At 44.0% G+C, this 26,466-nt stretch overlaps 1 protein-coding gene across 19 annotated transcripts in view; it reads left to right on the top strand.

Moving 5' to 3' along the window:
• The first annotated feature begins 2,313 nt into the window (after nucleotides 1–2,313).
• Nucleotides 2,314–26,466, top strand: part of PATL1 (PAT1 homolog 1, processing body mRNA decay factor) — a 34,006-nt gene continuing 9,853 nt past the window's right edge. For 4 of the 19 annotated variants that reach the window (XM_086341860.1, XM_086341851.1, XM_086341850.1 and 1 more), the window contains exons 1-17: nucleotides 2,566–4,243; nucleotides 4,339–4,450; nucleotides 10,227–10,444; nucleotides 10,691–10,771; nucleotides 11,589–11,783; nucleotides 12,144–12,236; nucleotides 12,716–12,817; nucleotides 13,277–13,366; nucleotides 13,606–13,826; nucleotides 15,405–15,494; nucleotides 17,635–17,815; nucleotides 18,276–18,399; nucleotides 19,198–19,295; nucleotides 19,735–19,794; nucleotides 20,817–20,965; nucleotides 22,393–22,552; nucleotides 26,124–26,279. In XM_086341860.1, coding sequence (XP_086197986.1) covers nucleotides 4,199–4,243; nucleotides 4,339–4,450; nucleotides 10,227–10,444; nucleotides 10,691–10,771; nucleotides 11,589–11,783; nucleotides 12,144–12,236; nucleotides 12,716–12,817; nucleotides 13,277–13,366; nucleotides 13,606–13,826; nucleotides 15,405–15,494; nucleotides 17,635–17,815; nucleotides 18,276–18,399; nucleotides 19,198–19,295; nucleotides 19,735–19,794; nucleotides 20,817–20,965; nucleotides 22,393–22,552; nucleotides 26,124–26,279 — 2,175 coding nt within the window. In that variant the 5' untranslated portion in view covers nucleotides 2,566–4,198. Of the gene's footprint in view, nucleotides 2,453–2,559; nucleotides 4,249–4,338; nucleotides 4,451–10,226; nucleotides 10,445–10,690; nucleotides 10,772–11,588; nucleotides 11,784–12,143; nucleotides 12,237–12,715; nucleotides 12,818–13,276; nucleotides 13,367–13,605; nucleotides 13,827–15,404; nucleotides 15,495–17,634; nucleotides 17,816–18,275; nucleotides 18,400–19,197; nucleotides 19,296–19,734; nucleotides 19,795–20,816; nucleotides 20,966–22,392; nucleotides 22,553–26,123; nucleotides 26,280–26,466 lie in introns of those variants that run through there. The other 15 variants (XM_086341862.1, XM_086341857.1, XM_086341856.1 and 12 more) reach the window with 9 other exon arrangements.

Genomic DNA, 26,466 nt, shown 5'->3' with positions numbered 1-26,466 from the left:
ATGTAAATAAATAAGGACGGCTGCATTCCAACAAAACTTTACTGACAAAAGCAGGCAGCTGGCCAGATTTGACTGTGGGTCACGATCTGCCAGGCTTCCCGGGTGGTGCAGTGATAAAGAATCCTCCTGCCAGTGCAGAAGACTCAGAGACTTGAGTTTGATCCCTGGGATGGGAAGATCCCCTGGAGGAGGAAATGGCAACCCACTCCAGTATTTCTGCCTGGAAAACCCCGTGGACAGAAGAGCCTCCTGGGCTACAGTCCATGGGGTTGCACAGAGTCCGGCACGATTCGGCACGCATGCATGGGTCTACATGCCACCAATTCTTTGATCATTGTTAACCCACTCCAGTGTTTTTGCCTAGAGAATCCCATGGATGGATAAGCCTGGTAGGCTGCAGTCCACAGGGTTGCACAGAGTCGGACACGACTGAAGTGGTAGCAGCAGCATATGAAATTGTGTAATGTTGTATGAATGCTTGGATTCTAATTATCATCTTATACTTAGCCTGCTCCATTTCAAGCTTTAGGTCTGGCCCATGTAAACATTCGCTTGTAAAACCATCACAGTGATTAAGAGATTGGATTTTTGGAATCAGAGACCTGGTTGCCATTGCTATGTGTGGTTTATTGTTAGTCTCTCAGTCTTGCCGACTCCTCTTTGCAACCCCATGGACTGCAGCCCAGCAGGCTCCTGTGTCCATGAGATTTTCCAGGGAAGGATACTGGAGTGGGTTGCCATTTCCTTCTCCAGAGGATCTTCCTGACCCAGGGACCCAGAGACGCGGGTCTTCTGCACTGCAGGCAGATTCTATGCTGACTGAGCTACAAGGGAATGGTTTAGGATAAATTATTTGACATCTCTAATCCTCAGGTTCCACATCTATACAGAAAATAATAGTACCCATCTCACAAGTTCAGAAGGTAAAGAATCTGCCTGCCAATCCAGAAGACCCAGGTTCGATCCCTGGGTGGGGAAGATCCAAAGGGAATAGCAAACCACCGCAGTGGTCCTGCCTGGAGAATTCCAGGCACAGAGGAGGCGTCAGCTGTAACATGGGTTACAGTCCATGGGGTCGCAAAGAATGACACAACTGAGCGATTAACAGTATCACTATCTCACAAACCGCAATCATGAGGAGTAGTATTAGAATCATCGTGCCATTGAACCGCTGCTCTATGAGACAGGTATCATTAAATGCACTTTACAGAGAAATTAAGCCTCAGACACGTCTAGGTAATTTGCTCCAAATCTAATAGCCAGTGACAAAGCACTGCCTCCCACCCAGAACTTCCTGTTCCAAATTCACAATTTCCACTCCTCAGACTCTGATTAAGCTGGTCATCCTAACAGCAAGGAATTTATGCCACTCCTAAGACGAGGCTGCACTCTGAGACACCAGGGGAAAGGAGTTGCGAAACGCCCTCCTTAATTCTTGGAATTAATTCTTCGCTGTGCGAGTTTAATCCTCGAGGAGAGTCCTGAGGCCGAAAGGGCAGGGCGGGCCGCGCTAGCTGACGTAAATCTCCCCAACAGGCTCCCGGAAGCACGGCGCCCCGGGCAAACGCCTTCCCGGGCTTGATCCTCTCAGGAGCTGGTGTCACCCAGCGGCGCACTCAGCCTCGAAGACCGTGCTGCCCACGGCTGGGCTGCCCTTCTCTGCTCTCCCACTCCGCGCGCCTGGGGCCTAAAAATACCTCTCGGGTGGAACCTCCCTAAACAAGTCCTCGGCCTTTTTTTTTTTTAACACCCTCACCACTTAGACACACATAAATCACAGCCCTGGCCTGCTGTCGGCTCAGCGGGTGACATGCCGCTGCAAGTGGCGACGAACGCAGCCCCTTCCATAGACCTGAACGTCTCCCCCCGCCCCTCCCCCGCATTCGGCGCAAACGGTCAGTCGTGAGGAACGCCCGAGCAACTCGAAGACGGTGTCGGACGTTGGAAAGACAGTCTAGGAATCTCCGTTTTTCCAGCCCAGGCTAACTTAAGCCTGGGACTCTTCAAAGCCCTGTCCTGTGACAATCACAAGGCTTTTCTCCGCCCCGTCGATGACGGAAAACTCGTGACTGGAACCTGAGCGCCGGGCGAACGCAGAGGAGCCGGAGGGGGCGGAGCTACAAGCCTAGACCTCGAGGAAGCCCCCGACGGGCGGCGCGTGCGCAGTCTCTCGCCGCGGGACCTCCTTCCCGCCGCTGAGACTAGGAAGCGGGACGCCAAATCTGTCCCCGCGCAGCCGCCGCCGCCGGGTGCCGAGCGGGGCGGCCGCCCTCTCCGAGGCGCGCCTGCGCACGTCCCCACGCACGCTCCGGCGTACGGCGGCGGCCAGGGGTCGCGAGCCGGTGGAGGACCTGCGCACGGAGGAGCCCGGGGAGTCGGCGCCTCTTCCCTCCCTCTCCCATTCCCCTCCCCGCTCCCTCTCCCCCCCTCCCCAAGAATGTTCCGCTACGAGGTGAGCCGCCGCGACCGGAAGTGACCCCTCCCTCGGTCCCGCACGAGCCCAGCTCTCTTTCAGTCTCTCTCTCACGCGCGTCGGTCCCGCGCTCTGGGGAGGAGGGAGCGGCCGGGGGAACCCGCGGGACCCCGCGGAAGGCGTCGGTTTGGGGTCGCGGGTTTCAGCCGCGGGTGGAGAGCCAGCTTTGGGGAGGGGGGGGCGGGACCGCCCTGTCGGTGGCCGGCGGAGAGAGCTGACCTCTGTGTTGGGCTGGGGCGGGCCGGTGAAGTACCGTGACCACACAGTCCCCCGCCCCCGCCTCGGAGGAGCGCCGAGTAGAGAGCCTTGCACCCGCAGCCGGTGATTCCTGTGGAGGACTCACTCGGGAAAGGCCAGAGACGCGTTTCCCGCCCTGGACACGGAAGCGTCTCCCCCTCACAAACGGGCGATCGTCAGGTCCCGGGGGCCCGGACTTGCCTTCTGACTGGGGCCGAGGACTGTTGACTGAAGAGGACTGGGGGTTGGGGAGGGGCGTGTCCCGCAGGAGTTCCTTGGGGGCGAGCGGACGGAGACGTGGGCTGGGGGAAGGTCCCGGGAATGCAGGACCAGTCGAGAGTCTTGGCGCTGTCGCTAACTCGCCGTGTGACCTCTAGCGACTCCTGATGCCTTGGACAGGGTTTCTGGGACTTGTAGAACTGACAGGGTTGGTCTAGGTGATCCCTAAGAGTCTCTCCAATTTGAGAAGCAGTGATTTGGTTCAGTAGACTTTCGTGATTTGCGAGTGCTTGGAGAAGTTGCCTCTCATGTGGAGGCAGTCGCTTGCTTGTTTCGTGTTGAGTTTGGGAGGACTTAAGATGGGTAGACTGGCCCTTGAACCTAACTTTTCGTTTGGGAACAGCCTCGCTGAGAGGTGGTCAGTCAAGGTATATCAGAAATGTGCCTGCAGAGAGAGTGGATTTCCGACCCTGAGTCTTTGAAAACTGTGGACACATAGACCTTCTATTTGATAGGAATAAGCGATGAGATACAGTAGGCAAAATTCCCAAGAAAACTTGGAAAATTAATCAGTTGAAAAGTGAAATGAAGGGGGAGGGAAGGGAGTGTTTAGAACACACCTAGGTTGTTATGGTGATATCTAGCATTGTTTAGCGGTATCCCGTGTTTGTCTAAAACTTTGCCTCCTTTGAGCCTCACAACACCTCTGAAGGAGATGGTATTGTCCCTGCATTACCACTTAAAGAGACTGTGGTTTAAAGTCTAACACAGCCTGAGACACAATAGGTGCTCAGGAGGTATTGAATGAATTAATCAGAAGGGGTGTGGCTTGTCCAGGTTGGCATCGCTTGTAGGAGTAGAGACTGAGCTTGAACTTGTCACATCACAGTTTTTCAAGAGTTCACTGTGATTGAAAACTTAGCTTTCTCTTTTACCACGGAGTTTGAGCCTATAGGAAAACAAAATGTGTGAAGGAAAATGGAGAGAAAGCTTAATAGTTGAGAACATGACATGAACATGGGAAAGATGAGAATTTCAGTGAAAAATAACTCAGGCAAAAAAAGTGTTCATTTTCAGTTGTCATTGTAACAAGTGATGGAAAGGAAGTTGCAGGCCTAATTTCTTGGTTGCATGAGGAAATGCTATTATTAGAGCCTTGATAAATAGAGAAATGGAAGTTTGGGGGAAGAGGTTAAATAAATAGGAAAGGGAAGCTGAAAGAAAAGGTACTGAATCTTCCAATGTCAGGGAAATTGGGGGATAGAAAAAATGCCGTCTGTACAGAAAGTCATAATGAAGCTATTGTGTAGATTGGTAAGGTAAGAACATTTTTAGAACATTTTGAAAATGAGGTTGTGAACTTCCTGAATACCTAATCTTTTTTTCTCTCTCTTTTTTTTTTTTTTAAGTCTTTGGAGGATTGTCCTCTGGATGAAGATGAAGATGCATTTCAGGGCCTGGGAGAGGAGGACGAAGAGATTGATCAATTCAATGATGATACATTTGGGTCAGGTGCAGTTGGTAAGTGACAGCTTTCTTTTATAATGTCTCGGTCTCCTGCTCTTTTCAAATGCTGTCTTTTATCAGCATTGATACTTTTGTCTTAGCAGGAATATCCTCATTCACAGAGTTGGCAGACTTCTATTCTTCACTCCAAGCATCTACCGTGCTCCTCTGGGCTTCTGTTTGCCTCACTTACAAAACCAGGTGTTTTTCTAAGCCGTGTCCCTCCCAGCTTTATGATCTGTGGCCCTCAGTTGACACTATGAGAAAATCAAGTGATTAGAGAAGTACACATTTTATAAAGGCTGAAAATAATCCTGCTGCTAAGTCACTTCAGTCGTGTCCGACTCTATGCGACCCCGTAGACGGCAGCCCACCAGGCTCCCCCGTCCCTGGGATTCTCCAGGCGAGAACACTAGAGTGGCTTGCCATTTCCTTCTCCAGAAAATAATCCTAGAAGAAGTAAATATTTATTTGTGGAACATACAACTTAACTAGTGGACTAGGAGAAAACTCAGGTTCTGATATGTATGTTTTAAAATTTAGTTGATCAATAGTATATAGCATGATCCTCTGTTGTACTGTAGTATATTCAGTTAAATAGAGGTTTTGATTCCAAGAATTTTGGTGATAGAAAGTCTTCATAAATTAGAAAAGTGCTGTGTACAAATGAGATTTTCTCATCCCTGGAGATAGATAATATTTCAGGAATTGGAAGAGGTTAAAAAATTAAAGAGCCAAACTAAACTAGAGGTCACGGTTATAATTACTGAGATGAGAAATTTAGGGGGCAAGTTTATATGATAAAGTTTGAAATTTGAGGTTCTAGAACAAGCATACTAATAAGTTAAAATTAAACTGCACTTAAAAGATGAATAGGTGAGGGAATTCCCTAGTGGTCCAGTGCTTAAGGCTGAACTCTCGCTGCCAAGGGCCCCGGTTCCATTTCTGGTTGGAGAACTAAGATCCAGCATGTGCGAGGCCAAAGAGAGAGAGGGAGATGCGGCTATCTTTGCTTTGATGGCGTTGAAAAACGACAGTGACCGCATTTACACTGGGATGTGTGAATGTGTGGAGTTTCTTTGAACTCTGTCTAAGCAACAAATATTCAAACTTAAGTAATAAGGAAGAAGAAAAGGAAACTTATCAGTATTGAGTAACCCCAAAATGTTGAATATCAAAAACAAAGGAGGTCTTTAAAAACGTCGTATTGGTTACTGGTTTTGCAGTGACCTAAATGACTTGTTTATTTAAGCTTAGACCGAGTTAACTGGCAAAAATGAAAAAATGTTCTCTGTTCAGTCAGGGTTTAGAGAATTCACTGGAGAGCTAAAACTGCCACTTTTGGGAGCAGGAAGAGAAGTATTTAAGGTGGAAGCAAGGCTCATTACAAAAGGGAACTGAAGACCTTTTGGATTCCAGCCGTAGTTTAAGGGAAGACCTCGTCCCAGAGGATGATCTAAGATGCTGTTCTTTCTCCAGGGAGATCACAGGGAAGGAGGGGAAGAACAGAGAATGGCGGGAGCAGGGGGCTGATGGAAATTGCAGATTATATTTGAAACTTTAGTAAAAACCTATAGAATACAATAAAGCTCCAAACAAGTGTGTGCTTGCTTCTGGAACTCTTTCTCTCTTAAAATAGTGTACCGAATGTTACCATTTTGTAGCAAATTCGTCTGTATTAAAATGAAATATATTAAGACAGGACATAGCAAATGTCCTCAGTTTTGAACCTGGACTGGAGAGAAATAGTCTTGCCTTCTCCCTGACTTCCAGAGTGCTCGACAGTCTTTTTTTTTCTGAGTTTCTCCCAAGATAAGGAAAGTATTGCCCTAAAAGAATTTTAAAGTATGCAGAATTGTATTTTATGGGATGGAAAAGCAAAAAGTGCACACACATTGAAAAAGCCCCTAGGGTTACACAGTAAAAGAACAGGTGGTAAAAAGGTAAGAGCGGCGAAATCGAATGTGGATAGGGCAGCCCGTTTCTGTACCCTGAGGCACAAGGATGGTTAAGGACTTCTTGGTCTACAGAGTCTGTAGTTGAGAAAAGATTTCTAAATGTGAGCCCTTAACATTGAGACAATTGTAAGGTTAAAATCCTAGTTCCTCCTAACACCTTGATATAAATAGTATACAGATTTATAAAAAGAACATTTCTAAGTCCACCTGTGACTTGTTTAATGTACTTCCACAGATGAGTAGAGAATTTAAACAAGGAGGTAGAATGTTAGACCTATGACATATGTTTTGACTTGATGGTTTTTAACTCAAGGAGTGAGTGTCTTGAGTAATACCTGTTAATACAGTAGTTATTTTAAGTCACTGGCTACAAATGCTCTGATGTCACCTTTCCGTAAGAAACTAGTCAGTGTCTTTGCATGGAAAAAAATATTTGCGTCATCTTTGAGCAATAAATGGGCCATAGTAACCTCAACTCATTCTCTAAAAACGAAAGCTTACACTTCCAAGGTACTTATTAGATGCTCGGGACCATTCTAAATGTTTTACATATATTATCAATCCTGATAGCAATCTTATGAGGTAGGTACTATTATTATCGTCATTTTAGCCAATGAAGAAGGAAAGTGTCAGAGAGGTTAAGTAACTATAAATACAATCAGTGTAAACTACAAGTTATGTTTAACAGTATTTGGGGAATCCTTGGAAATCTTCTGCCTCCACGTGGAAGGATCCTCATTGTTTCTTCCTCCTTTTTACTGATAACTGCTGAAATCTTTAGAGACTGAGATTGCTCTAAAGTTAAATTAACTCTACTTCTTTTTATTTTGTTTTTATTCAGATATATCCCAGAGACAGATTTGAAGGGAATTGCCACAACAAGTACGTGTTTATAAAAGCAGACAGGATTTTAGTAACTCACATCTGGGTATAGGTTAATTTTTTTTAACATTTGTATTTATTTGGCTGTACTGAGTCTTAGTTGCATCACATGAGAATCTTCACTGTGGCATGTGGGATCTAGTTCCCTGACCAGGGGTTGAACCGGGGCTCTCTGCACTGGGAGCACAGTGTTAGCCATCAGATCACCAGGGAAGTCCCAGAGTATAGGTTATAGTTAAAGGAAAATAGGTATCTCTTTCCCTTCATTTCTCTTGTTGTTTTCCCCTACCCTTTATCATTTTGGCGAGTGTGGGTTGAGGTCAAACAAACAAAGGCATGTTTAAGTAACTATATTTTTCAGTCATTCAAAGAAGATACAGAGTGAAGTGTCTTTTTACACCAAGGCCATGTGTGGCCTCTGACGTTGCTTCAGGTGATTTTTCACAAAACAGGAAATACATAAAATGATGATGATGGTGTTTTGTGGCATAGATTTCTTTACTTACATGTTTGAAAAAGTAACAATTCACAACAGAGCCTTTCTTACAGAATATGGCTACTAATCAGTGTTTTTTAAATTAATTACTAAGGACAAATAGATAATCGTCTTTGATGAGACATATAGTAAAGCTTCCCTGGTAGCTCAAATGGTAAAGTGTCTGCCTACAATGCGGGAGACCCAGGTTCGATCCCTGGGTCGGGAAGATCCCCTGAAGAAGGAAATGGCAACCCACTCCAGTAATCTTGCCTGGAAAATCCCATTGACCGAGGAGCCTGGTAGGCTACAGTCCGTGGAGTCGCAAAGAGTCGGACATGACTGAGCGACTTCACTTCACTTCATAGAAAAGTTAGTAAATAGGATTATGAGAAGTGAATGGAAACTCTTCTACATTAGAATTAATCCATTAACAAATCAGTTTCTTAAATTTGGGTAATAAATGTTTTTAAAACATCCCATAATTAGGGATCATAGACTCTTTTTTTTTTTCCCCCTTTTTTTTGGCATTGTTGAGTCAATAAGGTTGGAAAAAGCAGTTGGTCCTTCAGAGCATCCTAGCTTACTCTTCTTTAGCAAAGATGACACCAAGTATTAATGTCACAGTTGATTTTTGATTATGCTATTCCTTGTTTTTTTTTAATAACTGATAATTTAGTACTCTAAATTTTCATCTAAACTAGATTTTTCCCTTACTGTACATAGTACATTCAGATCTATCACAGCCCTCCAAGACTAGACAGTGGTTCTGATCGTATCAGATATCCTACTTTGTGTTTCTACTTTTAAAAATTTAACATTCCTGAAGAATTGTGGGGAAGTTTTGCTGAGTTACATATTTGTATAATGTTTAAAATTTTTTTTTTAGCAAACATGTATTTGTAAACAGGAAAAAAGAGTAAAGATACTTTTAACAAGTTCCATATGAAAGTCTAAATCTTTTTTTGAAGTAGCTACCATTTATTACACCCTTAGTATATACCAGACACTTTTTTTTTCTTTGCATGTTGTTTCCAGTCCTTCTCCTTTCTTTAAATGAGATATATAGAAAAATAAAATGGGGAGGATTGTCATTAAGGACAGTTCTTCAGAATTCTGTGTTGTGATGTTAGTTATAAAGAGAATTACCTATTGTCTGTGTTGGATTTGCAGAACATATAAAACTAAAATAAGAATAAAAATATGTATCGAATGCAAGAGAATACATGGGGTTTTGGTGGGTTAGATGAGGCAAAGGTAAGAATTGAAATGAAAAGATTATTTAGAGAAAGCTTCAGTGAGGAGGGAAAGAAAGGTGTCTGAATTTGAATGCTAAAGGTGAAATAGTAGCGCTTTTATGATGGAGGTAGAAGGGAATGATGAGTGATGTGGTTAAGGAGCCTGGAATGAAAGAGGTGATGGAGATGAGGTCTAGTTCTGGAGAAGCTGATAAAGGCTTCTGTAGATTTTCATCTGTGAAATAATCCTCTGTCAGCATAAACAATGAGAAAATAACCTAGGATCAGTGATACAGACTCCATAGTAGTGTACAGAAACGGAGACAGTTAAAGAAGAGAGCTGAGCCTCACCTTTCCCCTGACGTACTGCAGTAGCCTGCTAACAGACCTCCATTCTTCCCGTAGTGCGACCCCCTTCTCCCCAAATCTGTTTTCAGCACAGCAACCAGATCAATTCTTTCAGCAAGCCCAGCCACATCCTGACTTCTCGGGGTCCCATTTCAGAGCAGCTCTAAAGGACCCCCGAGAGCTCCCCCCAATCCACGCCAACCTCATTTTTCTTCTCCCTTCACCCGTGTTCGTTCCAGTCCAAACGCAGTCCTTGCTGCTTCTGAAAATTGTCAGTCTCTCATTTTAAGTCCTCTATACTGACCATCCTTTGCCTGAGACACGCTTCCCCTAGATATCCACGTGGCTAACTTTTTAACTCTTGAATTTTTGCTCAAATGTCACTTCCCTTGTCTGTTTCTTACGGTGATGTATGCCATGCACCTAGAACAGTGTTTGTCACATGATAGATGCTCAAAACACACTAACTGGATGAAAGGAATGGATTTAAAAGCTTGTAAAGAAGATGACAGTTATCTAAGAGAAAGTCGTATGCTAGCATGAGTTTTTGCCTAAAATGTCACAGAATCTCAAAGCCACAGGTTGTAGTACACATATATATCACCAATTTAGAAATCAGTTTCAGAATATAATCTAGATGCCATTGCTAATGTATTAATCTGTTACTCTAAAAGTTTGAATTTTATTCCTGATAGGATGTTTGTTCTCAATAGTGAGAAGCCCACTTTAAATGTGCCCCCTTAATTTAAATCTTATTTCATGCGTCTAGGTGGAAATTTAACTTCCCACCTGTCTTCTGGAGTTGGAATTGTTTATTTGGTTAACAGAAGAATTTCATGAAACTTTTTATTCCAATATGAACTCTGTTTCTTTTTCTGATTTCCTCATAGATGATGATTGGCAGGAAGCACATGAGCGCCTGGCTGAACTGGAAGAGAAGCTACCTGCAGCAGTTAATGAACAAAGCGGCAATGGAGAAAGGGATGAGATGGACTTGTTGGGTGACCATGAGGAGAATCTGGCAGAGAGGCTCAGCAAGATGGTGATTGAAAATGAACTTGAAGACCCAGCTATCATGAGGGCGGTACAGACCAGGCCCGTGTTGCAAGTAAGTGGCTGTGAGGTGATTTACCATACTGAGAGAATTACACATGCCATAGAAATTTGGTGATATTATTCCTTATGATAGCAGTTCTAGAGATGAAGTTGGGGTATAAGGTATTTTCTAGAATGCTGTAGTTTCTTTATCCTCAACAGTTGCAGCTCTTTGAGAGCTTTGTTCACTACAAACTGGTAAGTTCCCCAGAGAGCCTGCACTGTTCCACACTTTGTATGTGTTTTCCTTTCTTGCTAGCCCCAACCAGGAAGTCTCAATTCCAGCATCTGGGATGGATCTGAAGTTCTGAGGCGAATCCGAGGACCACTGCTTGCTCAGGTATTAAACGTTTTCTCATTATATAAAATTCCTAGCATCCGCAGCCTGGCTCCTGTTATTGCCCTTCCCTTACTGGAGTGATGTATAGATGTATGTTCTCTGCTGGCCTCGTGTTGGTCACATCGTCCAGCAGCCATAGCTGAACCTCAGACTCCATGGTAATGCTCACTTGATTGTGCTTTCCTTTGAAATGGTTGAAAGGGAGCCATTGGAACATGAAAATTTTGGCAGCTTATGATCTCAATTTCAATTAAAGTCATTTTAGGGGCTTCCCAGGTGACGCTAGTGATAAAGAATCTGCCTGCAGTGCAAGAGTTGCAAGAGACACGGGTTCTATCCCTGGGCCGGGAAGATCCCCTGGAGTAGGAAATGGGAATTCGCTCCAGTATTCTTGCCTGGAATACACGGACAGAGGAACCTGGCGGGCTACAGTCTGTAGGGCTGCAGAGAGTTGGACACGACCAAGCGACTGAACGCACACAACACACACACACAGTCATTTTTAGGCACAACTGTCAGGACAGAGCAGACCGATGTTGGCCAGTGGTTGAGGGTGACGGGAGAGGTGACTGCAAATGGGCAGCGCTGAGGCAGTTTGGGGAGTGACAGAACTGCTGAGTCTTGATTTTGGCGGCAGGTCCGTGACTCTGCATTTATCAGAATTTAGTCCTATACGCCACAGAGGGTAAATTTTATTGGATGTGAAATAAAACTAAATAAAAATTTAAAAAATAATTTCTCAAGGTATTGGGCGTCTGTAAAGGTGATGAAGAGATTTCAAGCTAGCTAATTTTTTTAACACTACTTCCTCAATTAGGAAATGCCTACAGTGTCTGTGTTAGAATATGCCTTGCCTCAGAGGCCCCCCCAGGGCCCAGAAGACGATCGGGACCTTTCCGAGCGCGCATTACCAAGGCGGTCCACCTCGCCTGTCATTGGGAGTCCTCCTGTTAGAGCTGTCCCCATAGGCACCCCACCTAAGCAGATGGCTGTGCCCAGCTTCAACCAGCAGGTACCTCTCCTCAACAGGCACTCAGCCCAGGATACTGGGAATCTGGGCAAAACTCTTTGGGAAATGTGCTACTGGGAGGAGGGTGGAAGTGTGGGGTAGGCATTAGATTAGAAAGAAAAATAGCCGATTAGAGGAGAAGTTAGCACAAACAAGAGACACATTCCCCAATGCCCTTTGCTGGTGCTGCTCCTGTTGCTGCTGCCTTTTAATTGGGGGAGAAAAAGGGTAGTTAACCACATTTAGTGTAAATATCCGTTTTAAAGTGTTTTACTGGCTGCCCAAAACCTTGGCAGAGAGGTAGCTGAAAGCTGGGGGGAGTGGGGACACACAGCATTGTCCACATCCCTTTTTACCTTTAAGATATCCCTGCTTTCCCTAGAGCCTGTGCAGTCCTGTTCCATAGACTTCCCTCCACCTGAAACCAGCAGCTGGAAAGGAAGGCCAATGTGGAAGGTATGGGGGGAGGGTGGTGTTGGTATGGCCTAGTTAGGCTCAATATCCTCTGAAATGGTGGAGTCACAGTGGACACAAAAGAGCTGAGCATGGCGGCCATATCACAGGGGCTTCAGAATAGGACTTAGTTAATCCTCCAGCTTTCTTATTCCATCTCCCTCACTGCTACCAAAACATATCCTCTTGGAGAGAATTTGCAAGTCAGAGTATCTGCTGGTACCTCCCTCAGATAGCATGGAAGGGTGGGGATAACTGGAGAATTAGCTAAATCTTCCTCAGTTAAAAAGTGGCACGTTGCTTGATATTTGTGAGAGGAAGTGACCGAAGGTTCTACACGTGGACCAAAGCCATAGCAGTTTGCTTAGAAGTAGGGCTTCGCATTGAGTTCTGTGTCTCTGCCAGTACTCGAGGGGAGGGGGTACAGGTGGAGGGAAAACTGGCTTCACTGAGTGCAGTTGTATGTGTGCTTGTCCTTGTAGATTCTGTGTCCAAAGCCTGTCCACGTTCGGCCCCCAATGCCGCCACGGTATCCTGCTCCCTATGGTGAGAGGATGTCTCCAAACCAGCTCTGCAGTGTCCCGGTATGCCGCTCTGCAGCCTAGTGAAGACGTGCAGTGTGTGTTTTCTGATCAGTGCCTGGTGTATCGATACCTCCTAAATGATACATGTTTTTCATAATCTCCATACTTGAATTTCTGGATCTTAAGAGTACCCAGGTCAGGAAACATGGTTCATTGTGTTCAGCTATTTCTTACCTCAACTCATTTCATATCTTTAAAGATCTAAACTTGATATGATCTGGTTTCGTGCTGTTACAGTCCTTCGTTCTCCTGCTTCCTTTTCCCATTACATAATCCTAGTGGTTCGTAACTCCTAGCGTCACTCTCTCTCACGTCCCTTCAGTGGACAGCTCAGCTCTACCCTTTGGGAGTTTTCCTGTCCATGTCTATTCTGCGTTTCTAGTGCGTTCCCCTGTTATTTCTCTGTTTTTATGGTATGACTGTAATGTTTTTGTTTCCTTTTTTTTTTTTTTTTTTTAGAACTCCTCCCTGCTGGGCCACCCTTTTCCCCCTAGCGTCCCTCCTGTCCTCAGCCCCCTCCAGAGAGCACAGCTTCTTGGAGGAGCACAGGTAAGCGTAGGATTAGCTCAGCCCGTAAAGAGCTCACCTAACTTTCCTAGCGTTCACTAGCTCACATCCCCCCCGCCTTTTTTTTATTCTCGCTACTAATCAATTCCTACTGCCTCTTCTTTCTTCCCCCCATTACTTTCTCAAGCAAAGTTATTGATGGAAACAGTATTCACTGTTCTGTGGATGAAAGTAAGGGGACCTGCCAATCAACTAAATCCAAGATCTTGTTCTTCTTGCAGCTACAGCCTGGACGGATGTCTCCCAGCCAGTTTGCACGGGTCCCTGGATTCGTGGGCAGCCCACTTGCCGCCATGAATCCCAAGCTGTTGCAAGGGCGAATTGGGCAGATGCTCCCCCCGGCGCCAGGCTTCCGCGCCTTCTTCAGCGCCCCACCCCCCACTACACCGCCCCCTCCGCAGCAGCACCCCCCTGGCCCAGGACCCCACCTGCAAAACCTAAGGTATACAGAGAAGTGTGACTGTCTGTCCCTGGTCCGCTGAGTCTCTTGATTGTTGACGTTTAGTGATAGAAGGTAGCAGTCTCCTTGCTATTTTCAAATGATGTATTTTGAGCTGTTATTTGATCCTCAAGTTGCCAAACACAGAAATGTTGGATGGTCTCCAAGGTTTCATATGAATCACATTTCCCTCCAGTCATGTGCTTCCTGGGCTTCCCAGGTGGCTCAGTGATAAAGAACTGCCTGCCAGTGCTGGAGAGGTGGGTTCCATCCCTGGGTCGGAAAGATCCCCTGGAGAAGGAAATGGCAACCCCTTCCAGGATTCTTGGCTGAGAAATCCCATGGACAGAGGAGCCTGATGGGCTACAGTCCTTGGGGTCGCAAAGAGTAGGGCACAATTCAGCAACTAAACAACAACAAGATGCTTCCTACTTACATTTGCACGTTAATAATCACCTTTTTCATTTCTTCTGAAGTTTCTTATGTCTCACGTATCCATTCGACACACACACATACATGCGTGAAGTGCTGCTCACCTAACAAGACTTGTCTTACACTACGGAGCAGAGAGGGGAGTCCCTGATGGTCCCGTGGTTAGGACTCAGTGCTTTTACTGCCATGGCCCATGTTCAGTCAGGGGAACTGAGATCCAGCAAGGTACATTGTGCAACCAAAAAAAAAAAAGAGGAACAGAAAAATAGATGCTGAGTTGTCAGCTAATCTCAGTGCTTAGCTACTTGCTTGCTTCCACTGGGATTTTACGATAGAGGTTTAAGTTCCTGCTTCAGTGAAATTGTGTTTTATTATATATCACGTTGTCTCAGGGTTCTCCTAAGAAGCAGAACCAGTAGGATATAAAGAAGATATTTACTTTAAGGCATTGGCTTACATGATTGTGGGGCTAGGAAGTCCAAAATCCGTAGGGCAGGCCAGCAGGCTGGACATTCTGTCGGAAGTTGTGGTTGCAACCTGAGGTCTGAATTTGTAGGGCAGGTGAGCAGGCTGGAAACTCAGTCAGGCCTTCCCATGTTCCAGTCTTGAGGCAAAATTCCTTCTCTGGGAAACTGGTTTTCCTTTTAGGGCCTTCAGCTGATAGGCAAGGCCCACCCACGTTATCTAGGGCCATCTCTCTATCTCTTAAAGTTAGTAATTGTAAATGTTAATAGCATCTACAGAATACCATCACAGCAACATCTAGATGAGTGTCCAAACAACTGGGTGTCTGAGACAAGTCGACATATTAAATCAACTGTCACAGGTATATTCTCAGTGTCATTTCCAAATGTGAACTTGAGTACATTAAATTTAGTTAGAGACCTCTCTTTAACAGTTAGGAGCAAAGAGAATTAAACTCGCTTACTGCTGATTCAGATTTTATGATTGTCTTCTTGGGAGTTGATAATTGTCTTTTGTGGAAGATATGAAAATACAGCTATGTCTTCCTTATGAAAGATCTTCTTAGAGTAGACACCAACATTCTCTTGGGTGAACCTGTGTGAAGTTATCCAGTTATTGACCACATTCTTTAAAGCTTCAGGTCATCAGAAGGACAGAACTGAACATCTTTCCCTTTTTTCTTAGATCACAGGCTCCAATGTTTAGACCAGACACAACCCACCTTCATCCACAGCACCGTCGACTTTTGCATCAGAGACAGCAACAGAATAGAAAGTAAGTACTTAACCTTCTCTTTTGTGGTTTCTTAATTTAGGTTTCATTTTTGACCTATCTAGCTTACTTTTTAAGTAAATTTAATCAATATTGAGCTTATTTCAATTGGCTAAGTCAGGTTATATGTGCTATTTTATGTAACGCACAAGCTTTGAATGACTAGAGCTTATCAACTTATTTCCAAGTTAATATAATTCTGAAATGCAGTTTAGATCTGGGGTGGGGGGTGGTCAACATATTATACTCACTCCTTATCAAATTCTTCCCATAGTTTTAACTACATTTTTATTTACCATCTCGGCTCAGAGGTAATCTTGAAGTATAGTCTCTAACATTACATTGGGGTCTTATGTAAAGCCAACAGCCACTTTATTTTTGCCTCTGTTTCATCCTCATTCAAATATATATTTATATATGTGGCCCCAGCTGTGTACCAGCTACTGTGGTCAGTTTGGGGGATTAGAAGAAGAACAAGACATAACAAGCCCTTGCTTTCATGGAGCTTATATTTTATTATCATTCTTATACATAAAATAAGAGAATTAAACATAACTTTGAAGTTTTTACAGCTTTCCCTTTTATGGTTCTTTGTGTGTAATTTCCTTTTTCTTTCAAAAAAAAAAATTCTGGAATATTTTTTGCAGAGGTAAAAAACTAGTATGGGCCTTTAAGACACAAAAAATAAAAACCATAAAGGAAAAGATTAATAATACATTGACTGTTAAAATACAAGCTTCTCAGGCCTGCAGTTGACATTATGGTATTGTGCATTTCAGAATTTAAAAGGGTAGATCTCATGTTAAGCATCTTATCCCCCCAACTCCTCAAAAAGGGAAGAAGAACAAAGGGACCCAAGGAGTGGGTGTATCCGTCTAGTGCCTTTTTTATGCTGATGGCATGACAAGTGTTTGCATTTTTCCAGACTTACTGATTTGTATACATTGAATTGTATGTTTCTTTGTACAGTAGTTATCACTGAATAAAGGTGTTTACAAATATTTTTTATGAAATTGTAAAAATATATTAAATTTCTGTATAACAAAAGGCATCAAACACAAGCATGCAGTTTTCCAATAGAGGAAACCTACATGGCTCATAAAAATGCAAAGATTTTCAGGCTCACCTGTATTGAGAAGAGTGCAGATTGAAATTAGATAATCATTTTATATCCTCAGACGGCAAAACGACGTCTCTCAACACTCTCGTTGTTAGCAGGAGTGGAATATATGTAGCCTTTGGAGAGAGAATTTGGCAATAAACGATAAGGGTGACAATGTAGGTACATTGAATCCTAACAGTTTGACTTTCTGAACATACCTGGGGTATGTTGTCACTGTGGACAAGCATGAAACACATGATGCTGACTAAGAGTCAAGGAGCAGAGGTCCATGCCTGACTCCATTTGTGTGAAACGGAGCACTGCTGTGTGGCATTTAAGGTGCATGTACCAGTGATACAAGTGTAAAATATTTCACGAAGGATATGTATCAGAGTTGGCATAGTGGTTCCTATAGGAAGGAAGGGAAGCTGGAAACTGTGCTCTCGAGGGGCACAGGTGTGCCTTCAACTGTAAATGTAGCACTGTGTTACTTTAATATCACTTTTTAAAAATCTGAAGCAAATTTGACCAAATAATTTTTTCATTAAGTCCAAATGGTGAATAAATGGATTTTTGAATGTTTGCTGGACCTTTCTATGTGTTTAAAGTATATCATAATTTTCAACAAGTTTCTTAAACGTATGTAGACTTGGAGTCAAGTTGGCCTGTGCTCAGACCTCACTGCTGCGAGGTGTATTGCTTTGGGCAAGGCACCTGATCTCTTCTGAGCTCAGTTTATCGTCTCAAGTGGGGAAAATAAACCTACGGACCTCATAGGGTTATTGTGGGGCTTACACACAAGTCCTTGGGGGAAGGTGCTTAGCTTATGGTGAGGCACCCAGATCTTAGCTTAGTCCTCTGGTTAGGTATTGCATAGCTCTTTCCTCTCAAATTTTGTTAAGATTCTATTCTTTTTCACTCCTTTTTTAATAAAAGCAAAGGGGAATTTATTTTTTAGTTGGCCTGGTTTACTCCAGTATTGTTACAAGGCGTAATTCATGTGTCCTCTCGGAGTGCATGTGACCTGTATTTCTTTTCCAGTCAACATCGGAATCTCAACGGTGCAGGAGACAGAGGGAGTCACCGGAGCAGTCATCAGGATCATATCCGAAAGGATCCATATGCCAACCTCATGCTGCAGCGAGAAAAAGACTGGGTCTCTAAAATCCAGATGATGCAACTGCAGAGCACTGATCCCTACCTGGATGATTTTTATTATCAGGTATGTACTCTGTGCCAGTCTGAAAGATAAGTTTAGTCACTTACCCTGGTGAAGACTCAGTTAAATACTGGTAGAATTTTCTTCTGAGGTAGTCTTCAAGTGGGTAAGAATTTTATACCGTTTTTCAAGCTGAAGAATCTCTCACAATATTCACTGAAAGGTTTGCATATATGCCTTTTATTTCTAAACTTTAGAGACTCTCAAACCAATATTTTCAAATCTTTTTGGCATCAGTAATCTGGTTCTTAAAATTAAGAATCTTGGCAGTCTAATGATGTTTCCATTGATGCTAATTTTGAAGGCGGGATTTTTTGATAAGTTCTTCACAATCTGACAAAAGTTAAAAGCCAGTACATATAGAGCACGAGCAGCATCGCTGCCACTGGTATAAGCCGCTTCATGGTAAAGAGCGGCCGTGTGCTGCGCTTGCTGCAACTGAAACCGTCTTCTCGTGTGGTAGAATTACTTTGAAAAACTGGAGAAACTGTCAGCTGCTGAAGAAATGCAAGGTGACGGCCCAAAAAAGGAGCGCACCAAGCTCATCACGCCTCAGGTGGCCAAGCTGGAGCACACCTACAAGCCAGGTGAGGTCGCGTCCCCACGCCCACGGCGGGGAGGCGCGCCGTGCTGCTGGTGGGACAGCGCAGCAGCAGTGTGTGGATGATGGGATGCAGACGTGTGAGACCGATGGCACACGGCACCGCTGTCCTTGACAGACGAGGAGGCCACCGATTCAAGTGCGGAGTGGATATTTTGACAGATGACCTTTTAAGTCCATTTCTACTTGAGATTCCGTGACTTTTTAAAATGTTATAGTTTCTAGTATCCATAAAATAGATAAAGGGGAAGATACTTCAGACTTTTTATTATTACAACCAAAAAAAAATGGGAAAGGATAGATTTTGTTAAGACATTGCCTTAGATAATACATAGATTTTTGTAGTGAATTTTTAGGTCTGGAGTAAAGACTAGAGAACATAGGACCTCCCTGGCAGTCTAGTGGTTAAGACTGTGCTTCCACAGCAGGGGCTTGAGTTCCATCCCTGGTCAGGGAACTAAAGTCTGCACATGCAGCACAGCGGGGCTGAACCCACCTCCCGGTGCAAGGCACAGAGGAGACACGGGTTCGATCCCTGGGTCAGGAAGATCCCCTAGAGAAGGAAATGGCAACCTGCTTCAGTATTCTTGCTTGGGAAATCGCACGGACAGAGGAGCCTGTCGGGCTGCAGTCCATGAGGCCACAAAGAGTCGGACACGACTCAGCAACTAAACAACAACAGGCGGTGCAGTGGGGCCAGAAAAGAGAGACTGATGATCTTCTTTGAATGCTGTCTGCCTGTGTTGCTGGGTTTTTACTTGTTGGCAATTTTTTGTCCTTGCAGTGCAGTTTGAGGGCTCTTTGGGAAAGCTCACTGTCTCTAGTGTGAATAATCCCCGAAAAATGATTGATGCTGTTGTGACGTCTCGGAGTGAGGATGATGTAAGTAGCCACAGAATTGTGTGTTTAAGGAAGTCTGGGTCAGCACTGCTTCTTTGACGGTCCCTGGGTTGGAATCCTAAGGCAGCCAGGCAGGACCTGGGGTGGCAGGAGCCTTTGAACTGGGTAACCCTGGCTACAAACAGCATTAGCTGTTTATTCCAGTTTTTAAAACTATCGTTTTCTGTGTGTTTAAGATTTTCCTATGATATCTTCATTTTCCATTGCATTCTCCAATACCTTTTGCTTATCTGTGAATTTAGTTAATAGTTTATGTGTGGGTTTATTCAGTCAACTCCGTGACCTTTGTCCACGTTACTTTTGTTTGATTATTAATCTTCACAGTCCTGTCACAAATAGAATTACCTATAGAATTTACCAGCAGTAAATTATTCTTAACATGGTTAAAGAGTTCATATTGAAATGTCTTGTCTTTTTTTAGGAGACAAAAGAAAAACAGGTTCGGGACAAAAGACGAAAAACCCTTTTCATAATTGAGAAAGTAAGTTTTAGAATTGCTAAAGTTGCTGTAGTTAGTTTCAATTAAGCGAACTGTGAAATGTATGTGTACGCAACACGTGGGAAAGGAAACAATCGGTTAGTGTCCTGTGATCTTAATTAATGTACATGGTTGTGTAAAGTACCTATTGTGTACAGGGCGTGCTGGAAGGGAATGTGGTTTACCTCACCTGTGGCCTCATGGAGAAAGCACTGCAGTTACAATTAGAAGTCCTGGGGTTTTGTCCAAGCTTGTTCAGTTAACAGCTGAGTGTTTTAGGGCAGGGCATCTTTCTAAGAAAATGAAAAGAAAAATTGTTCTGCCTGTGAATGGATTGTCTGTTCAGTCAGTTCACGTGTATTTGTTGACCATTCCCTGGGTGCTGGGCACTGTCCCGGGTTCTACGGAGAATCAGCAGTAGGCAGCTCGTGTTGGACCATAAACACCGTGTTGTGGGGCATGGAGTATAGGAGTTAAGAGCGCAGACTCTGAGAACAGGCTCCAAATCACGTCTTTTTCATTTCTCACCAAGCCTGTGACTTGGGGCAAGTTATTTAACCTTTCTGTGCCGTCTTTATCTTTAAAAATGAAAATGCTGAGAGTCTCTTCTCACTGGGCTGTGGTGAGTACTCTGTGAGTGAGTATCTGCACGGCGCTTGGAGCGGGGCCTGGGACCCTGTAGTCGTTAGCTGTTACGTGTTCACAGATAGAGGCATCACGGGACGCAGTGGCGCCTGTTCACGTTACTAACAGTGCCGCTGCTGGAAAATTTGGAAAGTGGAGAATCGTTTCCTCACCATCGCCTGCTGGATTAGCGGTCAAGAAGGGACAGGGAACAATACCTGAAGGCGGTTGTCTTTTTTAAGTTGTTTCACAGTGTTTCTCTGGGTTAAGAGAGCAGGCTCTCCTTCCCGCTGTCACTTCCATGAGCTTTCACTCTTACGTTGTTGTCTGCTCGTCCTGAACGGCCAAGCTGTTCACCTGATGTTCCGAGTTTGCTGAGGCCGGCTTTGTCTCTCCCTTAGACCTATAGTTTACTGCTTGATGTGGAGGATTACGAAAGGCGTTATCTCCTAAGTCTGGAAGAAGAGCGACCTGCCCTGATGGATGAAAGAAAGCACAAAATTTGTTGCATGTATGACAACTTAAGGGGGAAATTGCCTGGACAGGAGAGGTAAGAATTGTGTCCTTTGGTAAAAACGTTAGTCTTGCTAGATTCCTTTGGGCTTTATACATTCTACCCTTACCCTTCTTTACCATTTCAGTAAGCTCAGAGTCTTTCCTTTTGGCCTAACTCAAATGCCACTCCATATAAAACATTTTAGAATCCTTTTGAGCCGGGGAGGAAAATCTCTGTATCTTGAGTTCATTTATTTAGCAAGTACCTCTTCAGTATCTGTTAGGAACAGTGCTGGACACTGGAGACAGTGGGAAACAGTATTTAGTTTCTTTTGTTGAGCTTAGAGACTGTATCTAGTTTATGCTTGTGTGTAGTGTGTGTGTTAGTCACTCAGTCGTGTCCGACTCTTTGCGACCCCACGGACTGTAGCCCACCAGGCTTCTCTGTCCATGGAATTCTGCAGGCAAGAATACTGGAGTGGATTGCCATTCCCTTCTCCAGAGGAACTTCCCAACCCAGGAATCAACCATGTAATCTTTATGTATTTTGTTTCCTACTAAGATAGAAAGTGTAAACATTCATACTTTCTTGGGGTTGCCATACAATTCTTATTTGCTGTGGAAGCCAATCAGTCTTCCAGTGAAGACTAAGCTTCTTAGTATGATTTCTCTGTCTGTCATCTCTCTCCTACCCAGTATCTGGAATAGAATCTTGCTAATGGTAAATGTTCTAGAAATCACAATATTTATTTGATAAATGCAAGAGGACACTCCCTTTGTCTTTGCCCATTCAAGAGAATTGATGATTCTTTTAAGCTAGGACATATGCAAAACAAAACTTTTTGAAAAGGACCTTCTTTTTAGCACATCTTTTCCGGAGTTGGACTGACAGGGAGCTTGGTTGAATAAATCTGGGTTTCTCCATAGATTGGACTGTTAGGCAGCCAGTAAAATCTATAAAGTATTATGTATTGCCATGGAAAAGTGTTCATAAGAAGTTGTCAAGTGAAAAAAGTCAAGTAACAAGCCATATAAATTATATGGATCCCCCCTTTTTAAAAAATGAAAGATAAAAATATATAATACACAGCAAAAATGCCTTCAAAATGATAACACTAGTAAATTATCTCTGAGATTATGAATATTATTTATATATATATATATATATATTTCCAGATTTTGCTGTTTTAACTATGTCATTTGTGTAGTTACTTAAAAGTTAGTAAAGGAAATCAATGCCTATAGTTTGATTAGTTTTTTTAATGTACAGTTTTTGAAATGATTTTCAATATTCATGAAACTCGAAGAATTTACTTTTTATTATTTGGTTGAGAGTTGGTAAAGTAATTCTCACTGCTTTGTAGTACAGATCATTGCAGAGTGAAAATAAATGCAGTGTGTTCATCTAGTAACATGTAAGAGGAGAAAGGGGGTTTTTCTATTGTTCTTGCTGACCTAAGTTGGCATTTTCTTCCCCCGCAGGCCGAGTGATGACCACTTTGTACAGATCATGTGTATCCGAAAGGGGAAGAGAATGGTAGCCCGGATTCTGCCTTTCCTCTCCACAGAGCAAGCAGCTGACATTCTCATGACAACAGCCAGGAACCTCCCTTTCCTCATCAAGAAGGACGCACAGGATGAGGTGACCCGCCACGTGGGGTCCTCTTTCCTTTGGGTCTTCACAGTGGATAAGATTTCTAGAAGCCAGACTTCTTATTTTTCCCCCTTATCCCTTTTGTGTTCTTTTACCTAATCTTTGGCTCAATCATTTGAGTATTTAAAGCAAAAACTTTACTCCAAGCCTGTATTTTTAATGCCACTTCTTTATCCAACAGACCGTGTTCCTAAACATGAGGAAAGCAGTAATTCCATCTTATGTGGCACAGTTGTTAAGCTGTGATCTGTATTAGAACTGCTTTGGAAGCAAATAGTTCAGCCCTACCCCAGACTTGCTGAATTGGTGTTTACAGAGAGAAGACCAGGCCCCCAGCTGGGCCTGACCGCTCACTATTTGCCATTCATGATCCTGGTTACCTTATTGGATATAAAGTATCACTCGTGGGCTGTTATTAGTGGCTTAACACTGACCTGTAGACTTGAATGGTGTCCCACAAGAACTGGGCCAGTGCTTTTAAGCAGTTTAAACTGGGCTAGAATTTGTGGGTTTCATTTTCTTTATTATTAATCATAGTATTTTAAATTTTATTTATGTTTGACTGTGCTGGGTCTTTGTTGCTGCACGGGCATTCCTCTAGTCGCGGCAAGCAGGGCCGCTCTAGTTACGGTGCTCAGGCTTCTCTTGTTGCGGAGCACAGGCTCTCGGGGGTGTGGGCTTCAGTAGTTGGGGTTCACTGGCATAGTTACTCCAAGGCGTGTGGGATCCTCCTGCACCAGGGATCAAACCCACGTCTCCTGAACTAGCAGGCACAGTCTGTACTGCTGAGCCACTGGGGAGCCGTGGGCTAGAATCTGAAGCATGAGTATCAAGTTTGTAAGAACTGTTCTCTGCTTATTCCTATCACGATCCTTGAAAGATTAGCAAAATTCGAAACAGTATTAGAAGTTCAAAGCAAGAAATTGATACGGTTAGCGCAAAGGGCTAATATCATTAAGTATGAGATTCAAAGTAATAGAATTCATGTGAATGAACCCGAGTGAAATTTATTCTTTTACTCATTTATGAGTGAAAATTATTCTTTCTGAAATAATAGAATTGAAAGAATTTCTTCACTCAGCAAATACTAAGCACTTCTATGTCCCAGGCACTGTTATATAGATCCTATAAGTATAGCACCTAATTCTTGGTGCTAGGAGTTAGGAACCCAGAGAGGCCTGCTGTAGTGGAGCTTACGTGCTAGTGAGGAAAACTTGGTTGAATATAGAGGCTAAGATTTTACCTGTATGTGTTAAAGAGTAATAGACCACATCTCTAAATACTGTTTGTTTGAAGTGATAGCAGGTTCCAGGTCTGAGGCATAAAATGTACAAGATAATCATGGAGTATCATGTCAGAAACCAAGAAAGCTGAAAGATTACTATGGTTCTGTGTAAAAGACGCACAGACCAACTTGAAGGAACCTCCTTTCTGTCACAATGGGATAATTTGTGTCAGAAACAAAAATTAACACCAGTGGATTGCTGTAGATCGGATATGTTTAATGAGTTCATAATGATATGAAAAAAATGTAGAGATTGCTTGGTCATCAACTCATTATTCTGAAAAGTGGGAAGTAAAGAAAAAGAAACATTTATCCTGCCTCATTACAGCCAAATGTCAAGGAGACTAGAGTGTTGATATTAGGAAGTTCTCCTTTATAGAATTTCAGCTAATAAATTCCAAAGAAATGAGAAAATTGCCGTTTTACAAGCTCCTAATGGAAAAAACAGTCTGTCTCAGCAGCAGCCATTACTGGAGCTGAAAGCGTGGGCCAGAGGCGAATGGGGATTTTCTCATTTCTTTGGCTGGGGCAGGCTGGCCACACCTGAACCCCCAGACGACCGCCAGCCCCACTGAGGGGAGCAGTGCAACTGCGTGCTTCCTGACCCCGCGCGGAGGGAGCGCTCAGCTCTCCATGGGTGTCCTTGCTGCGCACCGCCCTGCCCCCTCTGCTGAACTCGAGTTCAGTCAAACCTCTGATCCTAATTACTAGTTTTTATGGGGGAAAGACTGAAGATTGGGTCATTGTTAAGTGATACCACAGAGGTGCCATTAGCGAGATTCAAACAATGGGACAAATGACCCAGTTTCTTCAAATAAAATGGCACGAGAAAAGGAGATGGGCAAGTGACAGAAGACCTGTTAACAGATTCTAAAAGCCTTAGAGCCACCATGCAGCGTGTGGATCCGATTTGAATCATCGTTAGAACAAATCGGCTCCTAGACATTTCTGAGACAGTTGGACTAATTTGAGTTTGGAGTGGATATTAGATGATCATTAAGGAGTTAAACTTCCACAGGTACAATAATATTGTGACAGAATTGAACTATTGCTATTTATGACAAAGATGATGTGACATGGGAAGAACATAGATTTAATGAGGTTGGCACCCTGTTACTGACTGAATTGTTGAAGTTGGGTTGTGGGTACGTGGACTTCACTATACCGTTGTGTGCACTTCTGTGTGTGTTTGAAAATGCTCTGGGCTTCCCAGGGGGAACTAGCGGTAAAGAACCCGCCTGCCAGTGCAGGAGACGTGAGAGACACAGGTGCAGTCCCTGGGTCGGGAAGATCCCCTGGAGGAGGGCATTCTCTCCTGGAGAATCCCATGGACAGAGGAGCCTGGTGGGCTACAGTCCATAGGGTCGCACAGAGTTGGACACAACTGAAGTGACTTAGCACGCACGCAAGAATGCTTTAATTTTTAAAGCTCTGTTTATTTAGAATAGTCTATCATGAAAAGGAGTCTTCTCTATTCTTGAATGCTACTTAAAGTAGAACCAGCCTTCATTTTTTATGCTGTGGTCATTGAGTGCTGGAAGCACCCTTGATTTCAAGCGTCATAACCCAGTTACACCAGTAGCTCTGTATTTTAGTTTCCCAGCCTGGGCCTTATGGCAAAGCAGAATGAGTGAACTAGCAGGCTGGAATCCAACAGCCTTGAATTCTGGTTCTGGCTACTAGCTTTGTAACCAAAGTCTGGGTTTCTGATCACTTAGCTTCTCTGATCTATAAACACTGATTGATCATTTCTCTGTTTCCTCATTGAGCTTTTATATAAAGATAAATCAAGATACCATTAAGTCTGAAAATACTTCTCAGTAACTCTCTGACTCTAGGAATTTACCTATGTTAGACTGCCTCGCACAGCAGTTAAGCTGGCAGTTTACTCACGGCTTCTCTGTGTCTTGGAGCCTGAGGGTCTGTCCTGTTCACCATGTGCTTTTAGCCCATAGTGCCGGTACAGTGTGAGCATCTGAGTACTTGTACAGTGAATACCGATGTTCTGTCATGTATCTTGCTCTGTATTTGAGAAGTGATTTTGCCCCCTTGCTTCACACAAGTAATGATGTTCCTGTACGAGTGGAAAAAATTCTCAGCAGTTACCGTGGAATCTGCTGCTGAGATGCTGACAGCATTTGCCAGACTTGTCAGGCTCCTTTGTTACATCTTGCCTGGGGCAGTGGGTACCCCTCCGTCCCTGCCCACTAATGGGTATAGCTGAAGTAGCAGTTAACCAGACTGTGATGGCCTGTCCGTTCTGTTTTTCGGTAGGTGCTGCCATGCCTATTGAGTCCCTTCTCTCTCCTCCTCTACCATCTTCCACCAGTGACCGTCACCAGCCTTCTGCAGCAGCTGATGAACCTACCTCAGAGTGCAGCGGCCCCAGCTCCGTCCAACCCGCACCTCTCTGCCGTGCTCCAGAACAAGGTGAGCCCTGAGCCCTGCGAGCCTTCTCAGTCCGAGGTATGGGTACAAATGATGGCCGCTGTGGCCGTCTTGGCGGGAAACAGGAGGGTGAGGGGGTTGGAGCTGTAACCTCAGCGGGGAGCTCCATTAAGCTCGTGGTGACAGAAGCTGGAGATGGTAGTGATTTTCACAAGACAGGGTGCTCTGT

Source organism: Bos grunniens, chromosome 15 (genome assembly GCF_055505025.1).
Source record: "Bos grunniens cultivar Pamir isolate PY7600 chromosome 15, Bosgru_T2T1.0, whole genome shotgun sequence".
NCBI classification, from domain to species: domain Eukaryota; kingdom Metazoa; phylum Chordata; class Mammalia; order Artiodactyla; family Bovidae; genus Bos; species Bos grunniens.
Note: the sequence above shows the minus strand (reverse complement) of the source record. Positions and strands in the feature narration are given on the sequence as shown.